The sequence below is a fragment of the Erinaceus europaeus genome, chromosome 9 (assembly GCF_950295315.1).
Source record: "Erinaceus europaeus chromosome 9, mEriEur2.1, whole genome shotgun sequence".
NCBI lineage: Eukaryota > Metazoa > Chordata > Mammalia > Eulipotyphla > Erinaceidae > Erinaceus > Erinaceus europaeus.
Genome location: NC_080170.1, coordinates 32,824,247 through 32,850,799, shown reverse-complemented (window position 1 = coordinate 32,850,799; position 26,553 = coordinate 32,824,247). Strand labels below are relative to the sequence as shown.

The window sequence follows — 26,553 nt, the reverse complement described above, 5'->3', positions numbered from 1 at the left end:
AGTGTGTTAAATGACAAAATTTTTTTTCTTTTTTTTTGCATGACCCATCTGCTTGGAGTACTCTAAAAGGTTATTGGCCTTATATAAAAATGCTGGACGCAGCCAAAGTTTCTGGAGACGTCCAGAAACATTCCAAAAAATTTTTTTTTCTTTCTCCCTCTTTTGAATTTTATATATAGTATTGGTATATATGTAAGTGTTTAGTCTTAAACTGTGTGACTAATGACAGATTTAAAATTGTTTTTAAATAATGTGTTTTTATAACAAAAGTTCTTTTTCCTCCAGTTTGTTATAACTAAATGTTTATGGGTATGTCTCAAGTTTGGTAACACTAACTTAACGGTCAGAAGTGTAACCCTACAGCTACACTTTTACCAGACAAGGTAAATATTAATTGTTAAGGTAACTTACTATTTAGGTAAAAGTCTAAATGTTCAACGTGACTATTCATTCCCAAAACTAAACTATATAAATTTTATATACAGGACACCTTTGAAGGGCCCCCAAAGGTGCCCTGTAAACTATCTTGTGGAAATTAATCCACAACAGATCTGGCATCAATCTGGCACTGTAAACGTTAAAATCATTGTCACGAATATGCGTTAACTCTCTAAGCAATTTGAGTCTGTTTAAAATACATATTTTAGCTAAAATTGGTCTCAAGATCCTGCGGTAGAGGCTGCTACAGGAGGTCACATTAGATGACCTTTTAATAAATCATAAAGAGATTCTAAACCAATTATAATCATCGAGGTACCAACTATAACAAACCTATAACTTGTTACCAGTTCAAATTAACCACGAGAAGCAGATTGTTTGTGTTTCTTTCACAGGAATCCCGGAAAAACCATCTGAACCCCTGCACACCCTGACGTCACTCACTAGATGGCACGACTACCGTGGCACACCCCCCGAAACCCTAGATGTCACTCAACGTGATCTGAAGAACCTGATACACGAATTCCAAGGACAGAACTTTCTTCATGCCTGGTTACCGTTCCTGCTTCTGACCTGCTTGTTACGTGTTGGCAGTTCCAGCTAGCTATCTACAAAAGAGCAACATTCCAACGGCTCACCTCCCTCATGCAGCGTTGCATCCCCTGCCAATTCCTCCCCTAGCCATCTACTTCGGACTGAGACTTGTATCGGACTTTCTGACATACCCTATATACATTTTACACAATTTTGAAGCAGCTTATTTCCCTTCACGCTGCTGGTTTTTCATAGACTAATCCTGAGTAATTCATAGACTTTACAGACTGTTGCCTTGAGGACTATACAATGCCAAATAGCCCCTCTGTTTGGTGGGTCATGCCTCCTGCCGCCCCCTCATTATGTACCCTTGCCCTTTTCCCCACTCAAGCAGGGAATGTTCCTTTACACACCAATCCTTCCCTTCACACCCCACTGACTTTTACTTCTCCCCTTCGTGTCCCTTCCTATTTTGTTATGTCATTTAGGCTTATGTCCAAAAGGTTTCTGCCCCATGATAGTCTTTTATAGACTTTGTACATCTTATGCAATTACTAGATAGAAAGATAGAAAAGATGTAAAGATACTGTGAAGAGATGGTTGAGCAGGCTGCGCTTAAACCTATGAGATGAGTCTCTCCAGGTAAGTCTCTCTCTCTGAAGAGGGGTTGAGCACAGGAGGACATTTAAATCTCACAAGGTTGGCAGCCATTTAAGCCTTCCCTCCTCCACAGAAAGTCCTACATCTTCCCACCTGAGCATGGCATTCCTCTAAAACATTTAAGCATGCTCCATTTTTCTTTACTGTGTCCATTTAGATATAAAGGGATAGGAGGAGATGTTGCTGAGGACTTATTCTGATGCAGTCTCCGCCCCCAGGTTTTTCTATGCCCCGCTAAATCCTAGAGTGCCCCCTTTCAACCAATCCTGTCTCCGCCCCCAGGTTTTCCTATGCCTCGCTAAATCCTAGAGTGCCCCCTTTCAACCAATCCTGGCTCCGCCCCCAGGTTTTCCTATGCCTCGCTAAATCCTAGAGTGCCCCCTTTCAACCAATCCTGGCCCTACACGTCACCCCTGGTTGTCGCCCAATAAAAAGCCCCCTCACCCCTCCCCTCGCTCTCTCTGGGCTCTCGGCTCTCCCTCTCTGAGGTCTCGCTCCCTGCTCTCCCCCCGTGGTCGGCCATTGCTGGCTGGCTCCACGTGGTCTGAACCAAACCTCCCCCCCCATCCTATAATAAAGATCTGTGTACCCCTTTGCTCTGGACGTCCGCTCTCTTCTCCGCGGTGCAGCCCGACACCAGACCACCTCAACAACATCATCCCATATTCATCTTTCTGTTTCTGACTTATTTCACTTAATATGATTTCTTCAAGCTTCATCCAACATGGGCTGAAAACTGAAATCACCCTTTTTAATAGCTGAGTAGTTTCCCATTGTGTATATATACCACAACTTGCTCAGCCACTCATCTGTTGTTGGACACCTGGGTTGCTTCCAGGTTTTAGCTATTACAAGTTGTGCTGCTAAGAACATAGGTACACACAAATCTTTTTGGATGAGTGTGTTGGGTTCCTTAGAATATATGCCCAGGAGAGAAATTGCAGGATCACAGGGTAGGGCCATTTTTAGCATTGAGAGTTCTCCAGACTGTTCTCCACAGAGGTTGGACCAACTGACATTCCATTCCCACCAGCAGTGTAGGAGGGTTCTTTTGTGCCTACCACCTCTCTAGCAGCATTTGTTGCTGCTACCATTTTTGATGTATGAAATTCTCACAGGAGTGAAGTGGTATCTCACTGTTATCTTTATTTGCATTTCTCTGACAATTAAAGACTTGGAGCATTTTTTCATGTGTTTGTCGGCCTTTTGGATCTCTTCTGTGGTGAATACTCTGTCCCTGTCCTTTCCCCTTTATTTGGATGGAGTCATTTGTTTCCTTGTTGTAGAGTTTGGCAGGCTATTTATATATTTTAGTTATTAAACTCTTGTCTGATGTATGGCATGTAAAGATCTCTCATTCTGTGAGGGGTCTTTTTGTTTGGGTAGTGGTTTCTTTTGCTGTGCAGAAGCTTTTTAATTTTATGTAGTCCCATTGGTTTATTTGTGTTTTAGTTTTCTCTGTAATTGGATTTGTTTCATTGAAGATGTCTTTAAAATTTATACGGAAAAGAGTTCTGCCAATATTTTCCTTTAAGTATCTGATAATTTGTGGTCTAACATCCAAGTCCTTGATTCACTTGGAATTTACTTTTGTGTTTGGTGAAATATAGTGGCTCAGTTTCATTTTTCTGCATGTTTCAACCCATTTTTTTCCAACACCATTTGTTGAAGAGACTCATTTAACAGTCTGGGCACCTTTGTCAAAGATTAGATGTCCATAGGTTTGGGGTAAAATTTTTAAAACTTTATTTATTTTATTTGATAGGACAAAGAGAAATTTAGACAGAAGAAAGAGAGAGACATCTGTAGATCTGCTTCACCACTTTCCCATTGCGAGTGGGGACTGCGGCCTTGAACCCAATTCCTTGCATACTGTAATATGTACACTTAAGGAGGTACTCTACCACCCAGCCTCTTGCAACTCATTTTTTTCAGCAAAATTTGAAAGTGTGGATAACACTAATACATTCTGGAAATACTTCTTTGGCTTTCCACAAAAAGATTTAAAAAAAAATTGAAATGATGCCATTTTTTTTCCTTTTCTTTTTCTGTTCTTTCTTTTTTAGGATCTGTTTGGTTAGAGGCAAATGAATTAGAGAGCTCTTCCCGAATGACAATAGTGATGAGAGGCTTTTCCAAACTCCTCTGTTTCTCCCTTCTTTTCCACAGAGAAATCAATAGCAGGTTTGAAAAGCCATTTTGAATGCATAGGAATCAGTTAACAATAAGTAACGCTCTACTTACTGGTGGTTTATGATTGTCCTATTACATTGGGATACTTATGGTATTCCTGTCTTTGTTGTTGTTTCTGTTTGCCCAGATTACCCTTTGAAATAAAATTTCAAATGTCTTTCTCAAATGATGAGTTTAGAATCACTTTAGAAAATCAAAAAAAAAAAAAAAAAAAAAAGGCCAGGGAGTCAAGTCATTAAGCTCTGCAAACACTGCTTTTCTGTCAGATTGTGTAGGTCTGACTGACAAGAGTCTAGTTTCTCTGCCCCAGGCCTTGTTCATGCCTCCCTGAACCACACTATTCTGGAGATGAGAGCTCTTTCTAAAACACTTTCAGAAAAATTGGTCAGTAAGGGATTAAGAAAGCAAATGTGAAAAGTGTCATCAAAAAATGTGAATGAATTCCTTTGGAATAAAACATCAAGAGAGAAAAATGGCATCCTCAGAACACTGGAAGGGGCAGTACCCCAGGACTTTCTCACAGCTGTGCTTCGTTCATAGCCTCAGAAACTCCTTGAATTTGGGTTCTGGCACTTTGATGGCCTCAGACAGGTTTTGGCTTCATGACTCTCCATGATTCAACTGATCATATGTATAAATAGCAGTGTCTGCTTCATATAGTGTCAGTGAGGACTCGCTTATGTTTCTCACATATAAGTTAAAAGCTAAGCATTCCAGTGGTCCGGGAGGTGGCGCACTGGTTAAGGCACTGGACTCTGGAGCATGAGGTCCTGAGTTCAATTCCCGGAAGCACATGTACCAGGGTGATGTCTGGTTCTTTCTCTCTCTCCTATCTTTCTTGTTAATAAATAAATAAAATAAAAAAAAATAAAATAAAAAAGCTAAGCATTCTGAATAATGTCTGGTACACAGAAAAACTAGATAAATGCAGTTATTATAGCATGAAAATGAGTATGAAAAGTCATTAGTGCAAGTTCAAGCCCCTGGTCCCCACCTGCAGGTGTCTCTGTCTCCCTCTCTATCTCCTCTTCCCTCTCAATTTGTCTCTATCCAATAATAAATAAATGAAAGAAAAAGGAAAAATCATTAGGGCAAAGGAAGGCACACTTGAATTACCACAAAAACTAAAACAAACAGTCTCAGAAGCAATATATTCCCTTGCTTTATCCAGTTAACTTGTTTTGTGAATTGACAAAGGTTTGGATGTTCTAGAAATGTCCAAAAACTCTCAAATCAGTCATAGAAACAAATGTGAGCTAGAGATTTGATAATCTAGAAGAGAAATATACTTAACATTTTACCAAGAGAGTTTGTCCTCCCCTTTTTTTCCTTTTCTTTCCTTTTTCTTTCTTTTCTTTTCTTTCTTTCTCTCTTTCTTTCTTTCTTTCTTTCTTTCTTTCTTTCTTTCTTTCTTTCTTTCTTTCTTTTTTTATTCCACCAGGCTTATAGCTGGGGCTCAATGCCTACATTACAAATCTACTGCTCCCAGCAGCTATTTTTTCCCTTCTTTCTAATTTTTATTAGACAAGATGGAAATTGGGAGAGGAGTGGCAGATAGAGTGGCAAACACCTGCAGACCTGCCTCACTGCTTGTGAAGCATGCCTCCACTGCAGGTGCAGGGGCTCAAACCTGGGACCACCTGCATTTTTTTTTTTTAAGTTAGGTGGTTATGTCAAAACACTGTACAATTTAGGATTTTTCTTAATCTCCTGCACCCAATTTCAGCTCACTGTCTATACTGATAGCTAGATCTTTTCCTCTTTGCAATTATTTCCAGTCTTTTTTGATCTCTCATTTGCCCAATGTAAAAATAATCCATTATTCTTACATTTTCAACCCTGGGAAAAAAGTTGCTGCTCTTGAAGTAGGCAAGATAATCATGGTCAAGCAATTTAGTAATATATAAATTCCAAAGGAATCATGCAATTAATAAATTTTGTTCTTTAGAATTATGCTGCCTAGACAAGAATATGCTCTTTCAGTCTTGTGATATTTGCATAAGATAGATGCAACATGCTTGCAAAGAAAGTAGACATCAAAGATTGCTCATTTATCATACTCAGAAGCTGAGATTCAGTGGTACTTTTAATAGAAGACTGAGGAAGAGATGTCTGAAATCCTCTTTTATGGACCTAAATAGTGAATAAAGACACAAAAAGCATTGCTAATGTCTCTGTTAGGCAGGTTATCCTCCAGTTCTGAGCCAATTTTATTTATTTATTTATTTATTTAATGAGCCAATTTTAAAAACAACATTCCACATGGTCACATGGTCTCAATTCTTTTATCCTCTGATCATGCCTCAGTTTTTCTGTACATCAGCTTGAGGTAATTGAACATATTTTTCTTCCCATTGATAAACAAAAACTCTATTAGCATTCAGATGTATTTACATACTTGAAAAGCTCATCTAATCCTTTGTGAATGGAGTAAGCTCCTACCCTTATTATTTATGCCCTTATTATTTTCTCTTCGGTTTGCATAATTTCAGGAACATGTAATTTCTGTGGGCACATGGGAGAGTAATAAATCATGCCTAGTGAAACAATACTGCCTAAGCAAAACAATTCTTAAAAATAAGTCCCAGTAATAAAAGTCAAGAAACAGCTGATGAAAACAGATGTATCCTTTGTTTTAAATGAATCTCAAATTTTGTAACATGGCAAAAATTAGAATCAATTGGATGCAGTTCAACTCTAAGCAGAGAACACTTTGGCAGAGAACACTAAGCAAGACCCTGCCTTTGATTAAAAAAGGTTTGGTTTTTGTATTTATAAAGAAATTATGGCTTTTGCTTAAATATGGAACTTACTATGTCTTTCTCAAAAAAAATGTTTGAATGAAATTGAATTAGAATTTCTTTTTTATTTTTATTTATTTTTTTTACCAGAGCACTGCTCAGCTCTGGTTTATGGTAGTGCCGGGATTGAACCAGGGACTTTAGAGCTTCAAGCACAAGAGTCTCTTTGCATAACCACTTTGCTATCTACCCCCACCTGAATTAGAATTTCTAAGAGAAATGCTGTACCTATGCTATTTGTGACAACACAGCCAAATAGTGTTAGTTTCCTTTCCTTTTCTTTTCTTTTTTCTTATCTTATCTCATCTTTTTCTTTTCTTTTCTTTTCTTTTCTTTTCTTTTCTTTTCTCTTCTCTTCTCTTCTCTTCTCTTCTCTTCTCTTCTCTTCTCTTCTCTTCTCTTCTCTTTTTTCCTTTTCTTTTCTTACCAAACACTGTTCAAATCTGGCTTATGGTGGTGCTGGGGATTGAACCTGGGATCTTTGGTGCCTCAGGCATGGAAGTCTTTTTGTATCATCATTATGTTCTCACCCCAGCTCAGTGTTAGATTTGCTAAAGGCAGAAAACTGGATGTGGTCAAAGATCATTTCAAATAACTTTTTCCAATGAATATCATTTTTCTCAAAAAATTCAGTGTGACCACATCTATTTGAAAATCCAAGTAACTTTCCACTTATGCTGAGAGTTTATTTTCCAGCAACTTTTCTTTGCATTGACCGTCCCTGTTATCCAAATGTAGACCTTTAAGCTTGTGGAAGGAAGTTCACTTAATTTGAGCTTTGAACATAGTGTTGTTTTGTGGGGTTGATAAAAGAATGAGAGGTTCCTTAGTTCAGATTTATTCTCTAAAAACGGGGGCTTGGGAACTTAGCCTCTTAAAGGTAAATCTTTTGTGTGAGTTCAAGGGACCCAGAAGGAGCTATGCTGAGCCAGAATTTCCTCCCCCTACAGCCTGCTCCCCTCATGTAAATGGCTGTTCACTGGTTATTCTAAACAATGATCCACTATTTCTTTTGCTTCAATTAGGCAATTTTTTTTTTGAAAGACCATTAGGGACTTTAGCATTGAAACATTTCTAGAGAAACTCAAGGAACAGCCTATGTTTAATTCCACAGTATCTGTTTAGCAAATGTGGTATACTCAAAGAATGATAGAAAAAAAGCAACCACAGAATTTCTGGCTCAACCATGGAAACTATTTTGAAGAAATTTGCTTATCATGGCTCCAAAAAGAAACAAAATAAAGAAAGGGGGAAGAAATTGTATTCCTGCATTGTACTCATGAGAAAAGGAACAATTTGCTAAGATTTACCTCAGTTGAGGTATTTATATATATATGCTACAGGTGAATTTTCCATAATTTACCTGTTACATTGTATAACACAGTTATTATATAATTAAATACTAACTATCCATTTTCTCTGTACATATGCATCTTCAAAAAAAAAAAAAAAGGATGTTTTAGTCATGGTTGCTGAGACAGAACTTCCAAAGCACAAATTAGAATGAAGAATTTAAATGACTAACTTTCCTTACTACTGGAGTAAAATAAAATGGGAAAATGCAGTTGGTAAAAGTGTGAATTTTGCCTGAGGTTAGGAATCTCTCTAGCTGGGAAAGTTTGAAATTTTTTTCTGGTACATGAAATCTTAATCCTTCCACCACCGCATCCACCCTGCCCATATCTAAACATTACTGAATTTTATCTTGAATTAGTCTTTTTGGTTTCATGGCAACTCTGTTTTTTACTGTGAACTGTCTTAATTACTTGCTGGAAGTAAGCAGGTCATAAATAAATACATAAATAAAATATACAAACTAATTTTTAACTAATAGGATGGGATTTTTGAATGTATGTCTGACTAGGATGTACTCAAAAGAAAAAGTATGGAGTATGCCAGTCTGGAAAGAATAATTGCTTTACAAGTTGCTTTCCACTCATTTGAGAACTCACTTTCTTATAGATGACAGAAACAAAGTGAAATAGCCATTTAGACTTCTTGGTATGGTTGTACTGAGATCTTGAAAGATCTTGTGCTTTGTGTTAGTCCGTCAGACTTCTATTTAAAAAATATTTGGGGGGCAGGGGTAGATAGCATAATGGCTATGCAAATAGATTTGCATGCCTGAGGCTCTGTAAGTCCCAGGTTCAATCCCCTGCACCAGCATAAGCCAGAGCTACTAAAAAAAAAAAATTATTGGATAGAGACAGCCAGAAATTGAAGGGCGTGATAGACAGGGAGAGAGACAGAGAGACACCTGCAGCACTGCTTCACCACTTTCCCCCTGCAGTAGGGGGTTGGGAGCTTGAACCTGCATTCTTGCATATTGTTAACATGTGCACTCAACCAGGTGCACCACCAACTTAGTCCATCAGGCTTCTATAATAATATCTCACACTGGTAGTAGGTAGGTGGGTGATAAACAGATTTTGAGACTAAGAAGTCCAAGATCAGTATTGGTAGATTTGGTGTTTGCTTCCATGGAAGAGACTTCTGGAGCCTTTTATATAAGGATACTTTATATAATTCCATTCCTGAGAACTCTACCCTGATCACCTGCAAAGTTCCCATAATACCGACACCTTAGGGTTAGATCTCAATATGAAATGTGAGAAGGAAGTTCAAGTCACAGCATGGTGTCTACTGCTCCCATTTTATCAGATGTTTGGGACACTAAACATGAATTCTGCCTTCAGGGTAATACTTCCTACCCTGGAGGCAAGTAGAGCATTTCCTTCAGGAGAGAGTTGGTAACTAGTTCTTTAGAAATGCGGTGCTGTCATAGGTGGTGGTGGTGGGGGGGAGGTACTCTGGGAAGTATTTTAAAGGAAAAGAGTGGAAAGTAAAGTAAACAGGGACAAAGATCACAGGGAAAGTTTTTCAAGGGAGTTTGCCCTTGAAGTGCAGAAAGCAGTCGAAGTAAGAGGCAGAGGGAATGGAGAGAACAGAGGAGTCTGGTGTTGTTCAGGGTTTTCTAAAACCAACTATATTTAACAAACAGTTTAATGATGTGAGGGAGTTTGGAAAGTCTGTTTTTCATTTTTCTGTGTAAACTACCAGATATTTGAAACTGTGGGATCTACTTAGCACTGAGTATTGGCAAACACTGCCTAATAATTTCATTTGTTCATCTATAGTTCGGGGGGGCATCTATTTTTCAGTTGTCTCAAGTGTGTTAATCTTAAGTAGCATCAATGATATACTCTGCATTTATTTGCTACTTAATAAGGAATAAACTGATGTCAAGATACTTTTCTTAGTATAATTTCTGGTGTGTTATCTCTATTCCTGGAGATAGCAAGAATTGTCTGGTCAATTATAATAGGAAAATTTCAGTAGAGCAAACCATAGTTGATCAGCCAGCCATTAGATGTATTTTTTTATCCCAATTTTATTAGTTATTTAATATTTTTATTAAATAAATATTTTAAAATCTTTTATTTATTATTAGATAGAGACAGAGAAATTGAGAGGGGAGGGGGAGAGGGGTAGAGAGGGAAAGAGACGGAGACACCTGCAGCCCTGCTTCACCACTTGTGAAGCTTTCCCCCTGCAGGTGGGGACCAGGGGCTTGAACCTGGATCCTTGCATACTGTAATGCGAGTACTTAACTAGGTGCGCTACTGCCTGGCCCCAGTGATTTAATATTGAGTCAAAAATTATAAGGTAACAGAAGTATAATTCCACACCATTCCCATCACCAGCGTTCCATCTCCCCATTCATTCCATTGGAATCTACAGCAGTTCTCTTATGGTTAATGATATGAGTTAACTATTATTTCTACAACTATCCATCTATATTTGTATATATTTGCCAATTTTACCCCCATGGTCTTGTATTTTCTTCTGTTCCAAGTCACACCTACACCTATTACTACTTCTGAATTTCCTTCCTTTCTTCCTCTTCTCTCTTCAGGTCCTGATGAAGTTGGAGTTCAGAGCCCCCTGCCCATCTTCCCTGTATCATTTACCCCCCACTGGGAGTATGGATCAAAATTCTTTTTGGGGTGCAAAAAGTGGGAGATCTGGCTTCTGTAATTGATTCTCTGTTGGACATGGGCATTGGCAGGTAGATCCATACTATCAGCCTGTTTCTATCTTTCTCTAGTGGGGTAGGATTCTGGAGAGGTGAGGTTCTGGGATGCATTGGTGAGGTCATCTGCCCAGGGAAATCACAATGAAATCATGATAGCGTCTACAAGTTGGTGGCTGAAGCTGTAGAGCTTCTGCGGATGTCTTAGCTGTAGTTGGCGAGTTTTGTTAAGTTTGATAGCTGTAGATATTTGCTCTTTGGGGGAAGATTCTGTCTGTTACCTGTTACTCCTTAGCCATGCCTCCTGGAAATCCCCAGATACAGTTTTTTCTTAGGGTCTTTAGTTTACTCGATATGAGCCAAGACCAAGTTCCCAATGCCTATTCACTACAAAATAAACTCAGCTTGTATTTTTTGACAAATAAATTCCTGAGGCATTGTATGGCAGATGAATTTTGCAGGACCTTATGATTCATAATTAGATCACACATGTAGTTGCCTTTTCCCTTATTTCTTGGCACAGAGATTCTCAAACCCCAAGCATCTTCTAGATGATGGGAGACACCAAGGTATTTCTTGTCATGTTAATACAGCAGCTACCGGAAGAACAAATTTTGCAATGAGGGGTTGTAACTTTCATTTCTATCTCCTTGGGGCAGGGAAAGGAGCTAGAGATTGAACCTACCACCAGTGATCAACTACCGATAACCAATGGCTTAATCATTCAGATGATATGTGATGTTTCCATAAATCTCAAAAGGTACAGGGCTTGGAAAGCTGCCAGAGTGGTGACTTCATGGAGCTTTGGGGACAGTGGCATCTGGAGAAGGCATGGAATCCGTGAGCCCTTCCCACACACCATGTCCAATGTAGCTCTTTCATCTGACCCATTCTGGGGAGACCTGCCAGGCAAAGGCCCGTCTGGGTGCTGCTGCCTTAGCCTTGCCAAGCTGTCCCTCACAGAGGAACTGAGAGCCCTTTGTGGATTCAGTGGGTTAGCTTAAATTACAGCTGATAATTACAAAACATTGTTGAAAATTGTTGCAACATGTACTTTTCCAACCATAACTTACTATTCTACATTGGCAATGATTTGTGTGACTGTTTTTCTCATGATTAGATTTCTGAGTTCTTAGGGATTAGTGTGAGGTACACAACATCCATTTACTTGTCTGCAGATGAAGGGAAACACAGTACACTTCCCAGGTCATCTGGATTCAGGATGACAACTTTAGGAGAGGCAAGGTGAAGACAGGGTCTGGCGGCCAGTCAACAAGGAGTGTCAGATCTCCTTTTCTAGGATCCTCTGCTCACCCCATTTCTAGAAGACTCCAATTTTCCCCAGCAATTGGCCCTGGTGCACATGACACCCTCTGTGATATATACCTTCCTCTTCCTTCCTTGACAAAACCCTGTTATCTCATAGACCAAGCCTAGAATTCTTCCAGCTAGATGTGCTTTCTATTTTTATATGAGAGTGAGAAAGAGAGAGAGAGAGAGAGAGATAGGTTTCATTATTTTTGCTTTGGCATAAAGTGGTGTCAAGGATTGAACCTGCAGCCTTTGGAACTTTAGGTGTGCAATCCTGTGCTCTACAAGGCTGAGCTACCTCCCCAACCCAGCTGCTCCTGTTGGTTTAGTTCAATTCAAATCCAATTCAAACCATTTGTTGGGACCTTTGTCTCTCTCCCACATTCCCTATGAGGCCACTGAGGGCAGAATCACTGTATCTTCCACCTCTTGTGTCTCAATCATCTTGCTCAGCCCTAGGGAAAGAGTTAGCAAACAGCTCTGTGTCACTGGGAGATGGAGGGTGCTGAATACAAGCATGTTATTAGGAAGTATGTTTTATATTTTCAATGACTTTTGTTTGTTTTACATTGTGAAAGAGGCACATTTCTATTACTATTTACAATTAGCATGTAACTTATTGTATAACACAGAAGAACCCAACAATAAAGCTTCTTTTCTTTTTTGGGGGGGGGAGTCTTCCCTCAATGATGTCAATTGTTAGTTGGCACTAACTGAAACTTGAGAAAACAATCTTACAAAGATGTGGGATCAACTGAGCTTTAATTATATTCACCATCTTTAAGAAAACTGGGAGGGGTGAGGGAGGGTAGTGCAGCGGGTTAAGCATACAAGGCATAAAGGATCCTGGTTCGAGCCCCCAACTCCCTATCTGCAGGTGGGGGGGGGGTTTGCTTCACAGGCGGTGAAGCAGGTCAGCAGGCATCTATCTTTCTTTCCCCCTCTCCGTCTTCCCCTCCTTTCTCAATTTCTCTTTGTCCTATCTGGCAACAACAACAATAATAACAGCAACAAGGGCAACAAAAATGGGAAAAATGGCCTCCAGGAGCAGTGGATTCATAGTGTAGGCACTGAGTCCCAGTGATAACCCTGGAGAAAAAAAAAAAGAAAAGAAAACTGGGATTCCAAGCCCTTCTCCTTCTCCTTAATGGCCTCCAGCATCTCTAGTCTTGAATTCAATGTTGAAGGCACAAGCCAGTCCTCCAGCTTTGATTTCCAGGATGTTTTTAAGCATCCAGGATGAGGACTGCAGTGGGATTCTTCTTTGTCTTGGTCATTCTTTCCCTTTTCCTCTTGAAAGTGTTTTTGCAGCAGGTCTGCCGGATGTCACAGAAATGTGACCTGGCCAAGATGTGTGTCATTTCTCTACTTGAAAAGTGTCCAGGGATCCCAGCCCAGAGGGGATGTAATGAACACTACCTGGTGTCTGGCCAGCTCTCTGCAGCCAGACAGGAAAATAGGAGCAGGGCACAGCATTTGACACCCTGACGGTAGGGGTGCTGGGGCGGGGGGATGCCACCTGACTGCACAGGAAAATAGGAGCAGGGCACAGCATTTGACACCCTGACGGTAGGGGTGCTGGGGCAGGGGGATGCCACCTGACTGCACAGGTGTAGGCCATTGGCCTCTAGCTGAAAAAAATAATGGCTGGAGCACCCTTCCACATTCTGTCCTAGGAGAGCACCATGAAGAACATCTGGAAGGGTCCTGTGTTCACTTCACTGGCATACAGGCTGCTGACTTGATGGTCTGTGGGGGTGGGGTAGGGGACAGTGGGGGGAAAGGTATGGCTCAGTAGGTACCAGGCACTTCTGATGTGTCCAGGATTTGACATAAACTCAAATGGCTCTATTCATTTATTTGAGATTAAGTAGGTGGTAGAACACACAATTTTAGTTCAGCCTCTCAAAAATGTCAAAGCCATTCCTAAATGCCCAAATAAGTGGCAAGACAGCTCATGAGCTGGGAACCTAATGAGTGAAGATTATAAAGAAAGAAACAGAACTTTCTAGAGTTGAAGCAGTCTATTTGGGCAAGGAAAGTCACACTGGCCTGGGTTTCATTGAAATCACTTCAGATTTAACTAGGATTTTTATAAGGAAAAAAAAATGACCACCTGGAGTGGTGGATCCATTGCCAGCACTGAGCCCCAGTGATAAATCCTGGCAACAATAAAAAAAAAAAAAAAAAAAGAAATGAACTAAGAAATGAACTAGCAAAACTTGTGGGATGCAACTAAAGAAGGCCTAAGATGGAAATTCACTACCTTACAGACACATATGAGGAAAAAAGAGAAAGCTCAAATAAATTACTTGACCTTGCACCTAAACTAACTAGAAAAAGAAGAGCAAAGGAAACTCAAAACTAGCAGGAATGAAATAACAAAGATCAGAGCAGAAACCAATACCATTAAGGGTTTTGTGCTCTATATATACATTTTCTCAGCTGTGTCTAAGGGGAGAGGGACATCTGAGAGACTTCCCTCCAGCTATCACTTATGGCTTGTCCTTTCCACCATCCAGATGGGCCCTGATTTTGAGAGACAGGCCACCTGGTCTGTTCCAGAGGCCAACTTTGCACTTCCGACACTCAATGGAGCTGTAGGTAAGTGAATAGCTTGTGAATAGATTCTAAACCCTTAGGAAGCTCTCCTCTTGCCCGGATGGAACAATAGTGCAGTGTCTTGGAAGTCAGGCAGCCAGGGAAGGAATCTAACCTAGTCACAGACTTTACATACCCAAAGCTGGTGAAAATACACAAACTGCTTTCTGCATTTCTGAAATCTTTAGAAAGCTAGCAATGAAGTTATCTGATTGGGAAAACTGAATACATATAAAAGTATACTTTGATGTTAAAAAGAAAACATTAAATTAAGATAGTTTTCAGGTGATACTGGACTCGGGCCCTGTGTCTGTGTTACCACTAACACCATAAACACTATTATGTTATGTTATGTTATGTTATGTTATGTTAACTCCATAAACATTATCATGTCCCCTTATCTTCCGCAGACCATGATTTCCACAGATTTAAGTGTATGACTTTTTTCAGGGCAAAGTTCTTGCTGCAATTTCCTCCCTCAGAGGTGTCCAGGACCCCATATGTGATCTCTGCTCTCTTGCCTACCTGGTAACATACTTCAGTAATATCCTGTTTCCTCTGGGGAAGAAACAGTATGGGAACAAATAAACGGATATCTTGCCTGTTGGCTTTAGTCTTCAGAAATATGTCTCCACAAGAGAGTTAGTTAGGTTAAAGAGGCTCACTCAAACTAAAATATCTACTTAGACTATGACAATTATTCTTGGGAAATCAGAGCTTCAGCATCATCTTCTGGTGATCTTTCAGGTGTTTGAAGTAAATGAGAAGTGACATTATCTCTGGGTGTAGGAACTTGACTGACATTTACAGCTAATTATGTCAAGCTGGTCCTAAATGAAATGGGATCGAAGCATATCAGAACCAGAAGAGAGGCTATCCAGTGCAAAGCCATTACTGTGAGGAAAGAAAAAAGATACAGAGAAATGAAAGGATTTGACCAGCTGCAATACTTCATCAGGTACACTGTGGACATTTCATTCTTTTTGTCTTCCTGATTATCTAGGCCTGTGGTTGCCTGAATCCAGACTTCATATTCCAGCCTCTCATGCAGTTAGGTGTGGCTCTTCTATAGCTTTGTTCCACACAGTAATGGGAGAGAGACAACAGGTTGTGTCGGACTTTCTGGTGTGGTCTTTCTTCTCTACTCTCCTCCTTTGGTTGAAATCCTGACTTGGTGGATGGAAATGAATAGTGATCTTCTACATAAAAAGAAGTCATATGCTTTTCCAGTTGAGAAGCAATTACAGAAGCCAGAACTCCCACCTTCCGCACCCCAAAAAGAATTTTGGTCCATACTTCCAGTGAGGGAGAAATGGTAGGGGGAAGATGGCCAGAGGGCTCTGAACTCCAACTCCACCAGGACCCAGAGAGAGAAGAGGAAGAAAGGAAGGATATTTGGAAGTAGTAATAGGAGTTAAATGTGACTTAGAAAGAAAGGAAAGCTAGGAACATGGAAAGAAAGGACAAATATAAACAAATATAGATGGATAGCTGTGGAAAAAATAGTTAACTCATTATCTGCACCCTTGGGAGAACAGCTGTAGCTTCCAATGGAGGGAATGGGGATACAGAACACTGGTGGTAGGGATGGTATGGAATTAAATCCTTATTATGTTATATTTTTTCTTTTTTTAATTTATAAAATAGAAGTATTGACAAGACCATAGGACAAGAGGAATACAATTCCACGTAATTCCCACCACCAGAACTCTGTATCCAATCCCTCCTCTTGATAGCTTTCCTATTCTTTTTTTTTTTTTTTTTTTTTTTTTTTTTTACCAAAGCACTGTTCAGCTCTGGCTTATGGTGGTGCAGGGGATTGAACCTGGGACTTTGGAGCCTCAGGCATGAGAGTCTGTTTGCTTAACCATTATGCTATCTACCCTATGCCCAGTTTTCCTATTCTTTATCCCTCTAGGAGTATGGACCCAGGACCATTATGTTATAATTTTTTAAATCAGTATTAAGTCACTATAAAATTAAAATTAAAAAAGATAAAAAAGGAAGGAGGAGGAGAATAAAAAAGAGAAGAAGAAGAAAGAGGAAGAGAAGGAGAAGAAGAATGGGTTTTCTGGTGTGCTCAGGGATGGTGGGGCCACAGCGCAGGAACCTAGTTTAACTGCCTTCTAGATCTTGCTACTTGCCAGATAAATAGACATCTATCTTTGACTAAGTCACTATTGTTTTGAAGTTTTCTATTACTTTCAATCAGACCTAATCTGAATTGCCCTATCAGTGCTCTGCAAAGGTTTTAATTAATCAGCATGACTTAATGGAGGGAGGCAGAATGAGTGCTGAAAAGGGCCTGATTCTAAGTCTAAGAGAGGAAATGCTCATATCACTTCATATCAAGTGATTTCAGATGCCAAAACACAAATAGCTACATGAGGATTACTTCAACACAGAGTAATTTACTGGAGGTTTTGATTGGTAGCAGCTCAAGGGGGCCTCAATACTTATATTGTTCATAAACTACTTGTATAATCCTGATATCTAGATACTTTTGAAATGTATTTTACCCAAATTTATTCTCTGCCTGGGAGGTAAATGGGAACCACTAGAAAAAACTTTGTTCCTTAAACATAGAAGAAGCCACAGGCAATGGGAATGAGTGAGGGGGAATATTCTGATGAGAATAAGTGATTCCCCAGGCTCTTTGTACCACCTTTTCTTCTATTTGTCCCCACCAGTGGTTACACAAATGTACCCTAACACACAGTCCAATCTCTGGCATAACTGCATATGGATAGTGTTTGGTTTTATTTCACATTAGTTTCTGTGGAAAATTTACTCATTCTCCACATGCATCATACATATTAGTGATTCATAGACATATATGTCACAAACAAACTTTCATAAAAGTGCTGAAAGACTACACTTTTTATAGACTGTAGGGTTGGGGCTGGGTGGAGGTGCACCTGGTTGAGTACACATGTTACAAAATGGAAGAACCCAGGTTCAGCCTCTGGTTCCCACCTGCAGGAAGAAAGTTTGCAAATTGTGAAGCAGTGCTACAGGTGTCTCTTTGTCTCTCTTCCACTCTATCTCTCCCTTCCTCTCAAGTTCTGGATACCTCTATCCAATAAATAAATAAATAAATAAATAAAAATTTTAAAAAGACTGTAGGGTCTAGGGTAAAACTCACTGAATGGGAGAAAAGAAGGTCTCTTCAACAAATGGTGCTGATATAAGTGGACAGTTACATGTAGAAAACATAAAGCTAGGCTCTCCTCTCCCAGGTCAACTAGGAATACCAAAGGAGACCACCTGGGACATCAACAAGGCAGGACAAGAACAACTTCAGGAGCCCACCAAACCACCAGTGAGTGCAAACATGTGTGGCTTATGGACAGGGAGAAGCCTAAGGAGAGATTGGGCAGATGGTAACAGTCTGGCAGTTTACCAGTTGAGGCACCACCTCCAGTCTACTTTACCAACAAAAAGATGGCTGAAGGGAGGAGAAGACCCCCTAAGACTCACCAAATGCAACTGTGAGTTTCCATTGGTACTGCCTTCAGAGGATGGAGCAGCAGGGGGAAGGCCCTGTGCTAACATTTGGGAACAGAGAACTGACCAGGAAACTCAGGAGAAGAGCTACACCTCAGTGGCCTAGCAGTGGGACTGTATAGTGGGAGCCTTTCCACATTGTTCTCCTGATGAGAATATGGTGAATAATTGCCTCAGAACCTACAGACTATAAACAGGACTTGTTTAGAAACTCACAGGGCCCAGCAGTGCTGCCCAGCTTGGCAGAGAAGCTGAATTTAGCCTGGAGCTTTGGATCCTTGGGGTGTAAGAGTCTCTTTGCATTACCACTGTGCTATCTCTCCCCCATCCTGCTTTATCTCTTGGTCAGGAGTGAGTGATTAAGTTAGGAAGCCTACTTATAGTTTAAAAGTCCTCTGGCTCCTAAGGCCTACAGGGAAGAAAAAGAGCAAAAGAGGCTTTTAACAGCCTCTATGCCCCAACTCAGGGATTGAAATAATATTGAAATAACTGTTAATTTCTACAACTGTGAACCCTTTAATTACTTTACTTAGACACAAGGCAAGCGTGATAAGTAATTTGAAAAGTACTGAGAGAGGGACCTCAGAACATACTATATAGAATGGCTAAACCAACAAGAAGAAATATTGGATAAATGAACCAGGACAAGAGTCCAGCTAAAAGTCCCCCAAAGGTTAAAGCACAAAATAATGAGGCCAACATTCAAATGCTTGTTAAGGAAATAGTCACAAGAGTGAGTAAAGAGTTTGAAAAAATTGTCATCAGAAATGCAGAAACAACAAATGAGACCCTGGAAGAAAATACTAATTATCTCAGGGTTACTAGAGAGCTGAAAGCTGAAGTAGCTGAGCTAAGAACACAACTAGCTGAACAAGCTAAAACAGTATCAGAACAGGGTAACAAAATAGATGAACTCCAGAAAACAGTAGAGGGCAGAGAGAATAGAATCAATGAGGCTGAAGACAGAATTAGCAAGATTGAGGACGAATTAGAGACAACTAAAAAAGAAGAGATCTCAAAAAGAAATTAAGAGATACTGAGAACAACAGCAGAGACATATGGGATGACTTCAAAAAAAGCAATGTACACATTATTGACTTACCAAAGGAAGAAATAGAAGGAGGGGAAGAAAGCATTCTTCAGGACAGAATAGCTAAGAACTTCTCTAGTCTAGACAGCATAAAAGACATAAAGGTTCAAGAGGTACAGAGGGTGTCAACAGAATTAACCCAGACTTCAAGACACCAAGACACATCATATTTAGAATGGAAAGGAGCAAGGATAAAGAAAGGTTCCTGAAGGCTGCAAGAGAAAAACAAAGAGTCACCTACATAGGAAAACCCATAAGATTAGCAGCAGACTTCTCCACACAAACACTACAGGCCAGAAGAGAATGGCAAGATATCTGTCGAGTGCTCAGTGAGAAAGGCTTTCAACCAAGACTACTATATCCTGTTAGACTGTCATTAAGACTAGATGGAGGCAAAAAAACCTTTTCAGACAAGCAACAGTTGAAGGAATCAACTCTCAACAAGCCTGTCCTAAAGGAAGTTCTGAAAAGTCTCCTATGAACAGTCAGACCATCATAAATATGCCATATATCAGAACACTCTAAAAATCTACAAGAATGGCGTTAAAATATCTTCAGTCTATGATATCAATAAATGTCATTGGCCTGAATTCACCTATTAAAAGGCACAGAGTAGCGAGATGGATCAGAAAACACAACCCAACAATATGCTGTCTACAGGAAACACACCTAACTCAACAAGACACACACAGACTCAAAGTGAAAGGATGGAAAACTATCACACAAGCCAATGGCCTACAAAAAAGGGCAGGAACAGCTATTCTCATACCTGACAAGATAGACTTTAAAATAAATAAAATTTAAAAAGATAGGAATGGACATTACTTAATTCTCAGAGGATCAGTCAACCAAGAGGACTTAACAATTACTAACATCTATGCACCCAATGAGAAGCCATCTAAATACATCAAATATCTACTGAAAGAGCTACAAAAATATATTAACAGCAACACAGTCATAGTAGGGGACTTCAACACCCCACTCTCTCAACTTGACAGATCATCTAGGCAGAAAATCAATAAAGAAATGAGGGAATCTAAATGAGGAGATAGATAAACCAGAACTGTTGTATATTTTCAGAGTCATTAACCCCAAGAAACTGGAATACATATTCTACTCAAGTCCACATGAGACATTCTCAAGGATAGACCATATGTTAGGCCACAAAGACAGCATCAGCAAATTCAAGAGCATTGAAATCATCCCAAGCATCTTCTCAGACCACAGTGGAATTAAACTAACACTTAACAATCAACAAAACATTAGTAATAGTTCCAAAATGTGGAAGTTCAACAGTACACTACTTAACAACTACTGGGTCAAAGAGGAAATTAAGGAAGAAATCAAAATGTTTCAAGAGTTCAATGAAAATGAGGACACAAGCTACCAAAATATTGGGGACACAACTAAGGCAGTACTGAGAGGGAAGTTCATAGACATACAAGCACACATTAGGAAACGAGAAAAAGCACAAATAAAAAACCTGACTGCACACCTTAAAGACCTAGAAGAAGAAGAACAAAGGAACCCTAAAGCAACCAGCAGGACAGAAATCACTAAAGTTAGAGCAGAAATAAATAACATTGAGAATAAGAAAACCATACAAAAGCTCAACAAAAGTAAATGTTGGTTCTTCGAAGAGTGAACAAAAATCAACAAACCTTTAGCTAGACTCACAAAATAAAAAAGGGAGAAGACCCAAATAAATTGGATTGTAAATGAAAGAGGAGATATCACAACAGACAACACAGAAATTCAACATATCATGTGAGGCTTCTATGAACAACTATATGCCACCAAGCTAGAGAACCTGGAAGAAATGGACAATTTTCTAGATACCTACGAACTTTCAAAATTAAGTAACAAGGAACTAGATAGCATGAACAAGCCCATCACAGAAAACAAAATTGAAACAGTTATCAAAAGCTTTCCAAGAATAAAAGTCCTGGACCAGATGGTTTTACACATGAATTCTACAACACCTTCAAAGAAGAACTAATACCTCTGATTTTAGAATTTTTCCAGAAGATTAAAGAAACAGGAATACTCCCTTCCAGCTTCTATGAAGCCAACATCACTCTGATACCAAAAGCAGACAGGGACACAACCAAAAAAAAAAACTACAGACCAATATCCCTGATGGACACAGATGCTAAAATATTGAACAAAATTCTAGCCAAATGGATACAGCAGTATATTAAAAAGATTGTTCATCATGACCAAATGGGGTTTATCCCAGGGATGCAAGGTTGCTTTAATATACGTAAATCAGTCAACGTGATCCACCACATCAATAATAGCAAGACCAAAAACCACATGGTCATATCAATAGATGCAGAGAACGCCTTTGACAAAATACAACATCCTTTTATGATCAAAACACTACAAAAATGGAAATATATGGAAAATTCCTGAAGATAGTGGAGTCTATATATAGCAAACCTGCAGACAACATTGTACTCAATGGGGAAATGATTCAGTACTCAATGGGGAAATGATCTGGTACTACACAGGGCTGCCCACTATCACCATTACTGTTCAACATAGTGTTGGAAGTTCTTGTCATAGCAATCAGGCAGGAGCAAGGAATTAATGAGATACAGATTGGAAGAGAAGAAATCAAACTCTCCCTATTTGCAGATAACATGATAATATACATAGAAAAACCTAAGGAATCCAGCAAGAAGCTTTTGGATATCATCAGGCAATACAGTAAGGTGTCAGGCTACAAAATTAACATTCAGAAGTCAGTGGCATTCATCTATGCAAAAACTAAGTTAGAAGAAGATAAAATCCAGAAATCAATTCCTTTTACTATAGCAACAAAAACAATAAAATATCTAGGAGTAAACCTAACCAAAAAATTGAATGACTTGTATACTGAAAATTATGAGTCACTAAACAAGGAAATTGAAAAAGACACAAAGAAGTGGAAAGATATTCTATGTTCCTGGGTTGGAAGAATTAACATCATTAAAATGAATTTACAGGAGTCAGGTGATAGCACAGCAGGTTAAGTGCCCATGGTGTGAAGCATAAGGACAGGGTGTAAGGATCCCGGTTCAAGGCCCCGGCTCCCCACCTGCAAGGGAGTCGCTTCACAAGTGGTGAAGCAGGCCTGCAGGTGTCTATCTTTCTCTCCACCTCTCTGTCTTCCCCTCCTCTCTCCATTTCTCTCTGTCCTATCCAACAACAACAATAACTACAACAATAAAATAAATAAGGGCAACAAAAGGGAAAATAAATAAATATAAGAAAGACAGAAGAAGAAAAATGAATTTACTACCCACAGCCATATACAAATTTAATGCTATCTCCATCAAGATCCCAACAACATCTTTTAAGAGAATAGAACAAATGCTACAAATGTTTATCTGGAACCAGAAAAGACCTAGAATTGCCAAAACAATCTTGAGAAGAAAGAACAACTGGGGGCATCACACTCCCAGATCTCAAATTGTTTTACAGGGCCACTGTCATCAAAACTGCTTGGTACTAGAACATGAACAGATACACTGACCAGTGGAATAGAAATGAGAGCCCAGAAGTAAGCCACCACATCTATGGACATCTAATCTTTGACAAAGGTGCCCAGACTATTAAATGGGGAAAGCTGCATCTCTTCAACAAATGGTGTTGGAAAAAATGAGTTGAAACATGCAGAAGAATGAAACTGAACCACTATATCTCACCAAATACAAAAGTAAATTTCAAGTGGATCAAGGACTTGGATATTAGACCACAAACTATCAGATACTTAGAGGAAAATATTGGCAGGACTCTTTTCCGCATAAATTTTAAAGACATCTTCTGTTGGGTAGTATGCCAGCTCCCTCTGGCTTCTGCTTAACCAAACACCAGTATGCCTGTATAAGGGATTGGGTTGATCCCATTCAGAATGGTCTATTTACATAAATCACTTTTACATTTACATAAAGCACCACACTCCCTCCAGGGCATTAGTGGTTTAGTGGTAAAATTCTCACCTGCTCCACCCCCTCTTCTTGTCGCACCCTGATCCTCTCCTTGTCACACCCTGATCTTCCACCAGTCACTTTTCACTCCACCCTCTCTATGTCACATCCTGTTTCCACCCTACTTGGAGAGTGTAAAAACAGCTGCTCTTCTGATTAAAGACACTTGGAAATTGCTTTCCGGCTCTGAGAGTTCCAGAGTGTATCTCCTGCAAAGTTAGTGCGGCACGAGTTCCTGATCCCTCTCCCACGCAGCAGCCTAGATCAGCTCCAGTTGAGTTCTCTCCAACCCAGAGAGCACTAGCTCGGGAAGAAGCACCCTCAGGCTATCCCGGCAATCTTCAATGAAACAAATCCAATTACAAAGAAGACTAAGGCAAGTGTAAACCTATGGGACTAGATCAAATTAAAAAGCTTCTGCACAATAAAAGAAACTACTACTTAAACCAAGAGACCCCTCACAGAATGGGAGGAGATCTTTACATGCCATACATTAGACAAGAGGCTAATAACCAAAATATATAAATAGCCTGCCAAACTCAACAACAAGGAAACAAGTGAGCCCATCCAAAAATGGGGGGGAGGACATGGACAGAATATTCACCACAGAAGAGATCCAAAAGGCCGAGAAACACATAAAAAAAATACTCCAAGTCAAAGGATGATCAGTGACATAGTGGGGGTTGTATTGTCAAATGGGAAACTGGGGAATGTTATGCATGTACAAACTATTGTATTTACTGTTGAATATAAAACATTAATTCCCCAATAAAGAAATAAATTTTTAAAAAATGCTCCAAGTCTTTGATTGTCAGAGAAATGCAAATAAAGACAACAGTGAGATACCACTTCACTTCTTTGAAAATGTCATATGTCAGAATAGGTACTAGCAGCAAATGCTGGAGAGGTTATGGGTCAAAGGAACCCTCCTCCATTGCTGGTGGGAATGTAAATTAGTCCAACCTCTTGGAGAACAGTCTGGAGAACTCTCAGAATGCTAAAATTGGACCTACCCTATGATCCTACAATTCCTCTGCTGGGGATATATCCTAAGGAACCCAACACACCCATACAAAAAGATTTGTGTATACCTATGTTCTCAGCAGCACAATTTTTAATAGCCAAAACCTGGAAGCAACCCAGGTGCCCAACAACAGATGAGTGGCTGAGCAAGTTGTGGTATATATACACAATAGAATACTACTCAGCTATTAGAATTGGTGATTTCACCATTTTCAGCTGATCTTGGATGGAGCTTGAATTAATCATGTTAAGAGAAATAAGTCAGGAACAGATGGATGAATATAGGATGATCTTTCTCTCAGGCAGAAAACAAGATCAGAAGAGAAAAGACAAGTAGAACATGAACTGGAATTGGTGTATTGCACCAAAGTAAAAAATTGGCATGGGTGGGGGAGATAGTACAGGACCAAAAAGGATGACAGAGGACCTAGTAGGGGTTGTATTGTTATGTGGAAAACTGGGAAATGTTATGCATGTACAAACTACTGTATTTAATGTTTACTGTAACACATTAATTCCCTATAAAGAAATTTAAAAAAGAAAAAGAAAGCTAGACCACCACCTAACACCATGCACCAAAATCATGTGAAATGGAGCAAAGACCTGGATGTTAGACTAGAAACTATCAAAAATATAGAAGAAAATATCAGTGAAACATTGTAGGGTCTTTACATCAAAGATATATTTGGAGGCTCAACCCTGAGGGCATTGGAAATGAAAAGAATAAATAAATGGGACTACATGAAACAAAAAAGTGTCTACACACTGATAGAAAACTCCATAAGGATAACCAGGAAACCTATTAAATGGGAGAAGATATTTGCACACCACCCACCCAACAAACAGCTGATACCAAACATTGATAAAGAATTCATACACAGTTCAAAAATAATAGGTATATTGCACCAAAGTGAAAGACTCTGAGGGTGGGGGGACAGAGGAGGACAGAGGACCAATTCCAGTTCATGTTCTACTTGTCTTTTCTCTTCTGATTTTGTTTTCTGGCAGAGGAGGACCTAGTGGGGGTTGTATTGTTATGTGGAAAACTGGAAAATGTTATGCATGTGCAAACTATTATATTTACTATCAACTGTAAAGCATTAATCCCCCAATAAAGAAATTAAAAAATAATAATAACCCAATAAAAAAGTGGGACAAAGGACTGAATAGGCAGTTTTCTAAAGAAGAAATATACATGGCCCACAGATATGTGAAGAAACACCCCACTTCACTTACAATTAGAGAAATGCACATTAAATCTACATTGAGAGATTAAATACCACATCTGTGAGAATGGCCTACATCAACAAAATAGGAAATGACAGGATTTGGTGAGTTTGTGGAGAAAAAGGGACTCTGCTACATTGCTTGTAGGAATGCAGAAGGTTGAAGCTTCTTTAGAAGAGTGTATAGAGAGCCCTTTAGCAAATAAAAATGGAATTACCTACAATCTAGCAATATAATTCTTAGGCATTTATCCAAACGACATATAAACACTTATTCAAAAAGACATTTATACACCTATATTGATAACTGTATTATTCACAGTAGCCAAAGAGTGGGAAACAGTCCAAGTTTCCATCAAGAAATGACTGAATAGAGAAATAAAATATATACTCCATAGAATACTACACTGCAATAAAAAATATAATATTGTGTCCTTTGGGACAAAATAGATGAAACTGGAGGTGATTATGCTTAGCAAAATAAGTAAACAGGTGAAAGACAATTTACTGGATGATTTCACTCATATGTAGAAATTAGAGAACTAAAAACAAACAGAAGCAAAAAAACTGCCTTTAAGACTGTAAAAACTGTGGTAGTTACCACTGGGAGGGTAGAGGCACAGAATTTTAGTGGCGGTGGGAGTGGGATGGAACTATACCCTGAAACCCTATAATCTTGTAACCTACTATTAATCACACACACACACACACACACGCACACGCACACGCACACGCACACACACACACCAAGACTGTCTCAACAAAAGAATTTGGATATATTTGTTCAAGCAAAGATCAGCATAGTCAGCAGATTCAGTCAGGTAGCTGTCAGCTACCATTGGCTTAAAGACACCTGGGCACACAGTGGGGTTTCCTGGCCAGAGAGGTGACAGGCACAGGAGAGTGCAGATAGTGGCAGGTCTGAAATAGTCCCAACAGCACAGACAGGGTTTCTATTATCTAACATGTTGACAAGTACAGGCTTCTGGGGGCTCAGTTCTGTCTCTCTTTTTTCTTGGGGGTGAGGAGGAAAAGGGAAAAGGGCCTCCCACAGAATGAAGCCTAAAACTCTGTAAGCTTCCCCTAACTCTCAGCAGAAACAAAAGGCAACAGAACTCAAAATTCCTTTTAAGATATCATTTGCAAATAAACATCAAAGATG

At 39.5% G+C, this 26,553-nt stretch overlaps 1 protein-coding gene across 3 annotated transcripts in view; it reads right to left on the bottom strand.

Moving 5' to 3' along the window:
• Positions 1-26,553, bottom strand: part of VEPH1 (ventricular zone expressed PH domain containing 1) — a 227,620-nt gene that overhangs the window by 138,526 nt on the left and 62,541 nt on the right. The window contains exon 7 of one of the 3 annotated variants that reach the window (XM_060197603.1): positions 24,446-25,181. The exons of the other annotated variants lie outside the window; for them this stretch is intronic. Coding sequence (XP_060053586.1) covers positions 24,924-25,181 — 258 coding nt within the window. The 3' untranslated portion in view covers positions 24,446-24,923. Of the gene's footprint in view, positions 1-24,445; positions 25,182-26,553 lie in introns of those variants that run through there. 3 annotated transcript variants of the gene reach the window in all.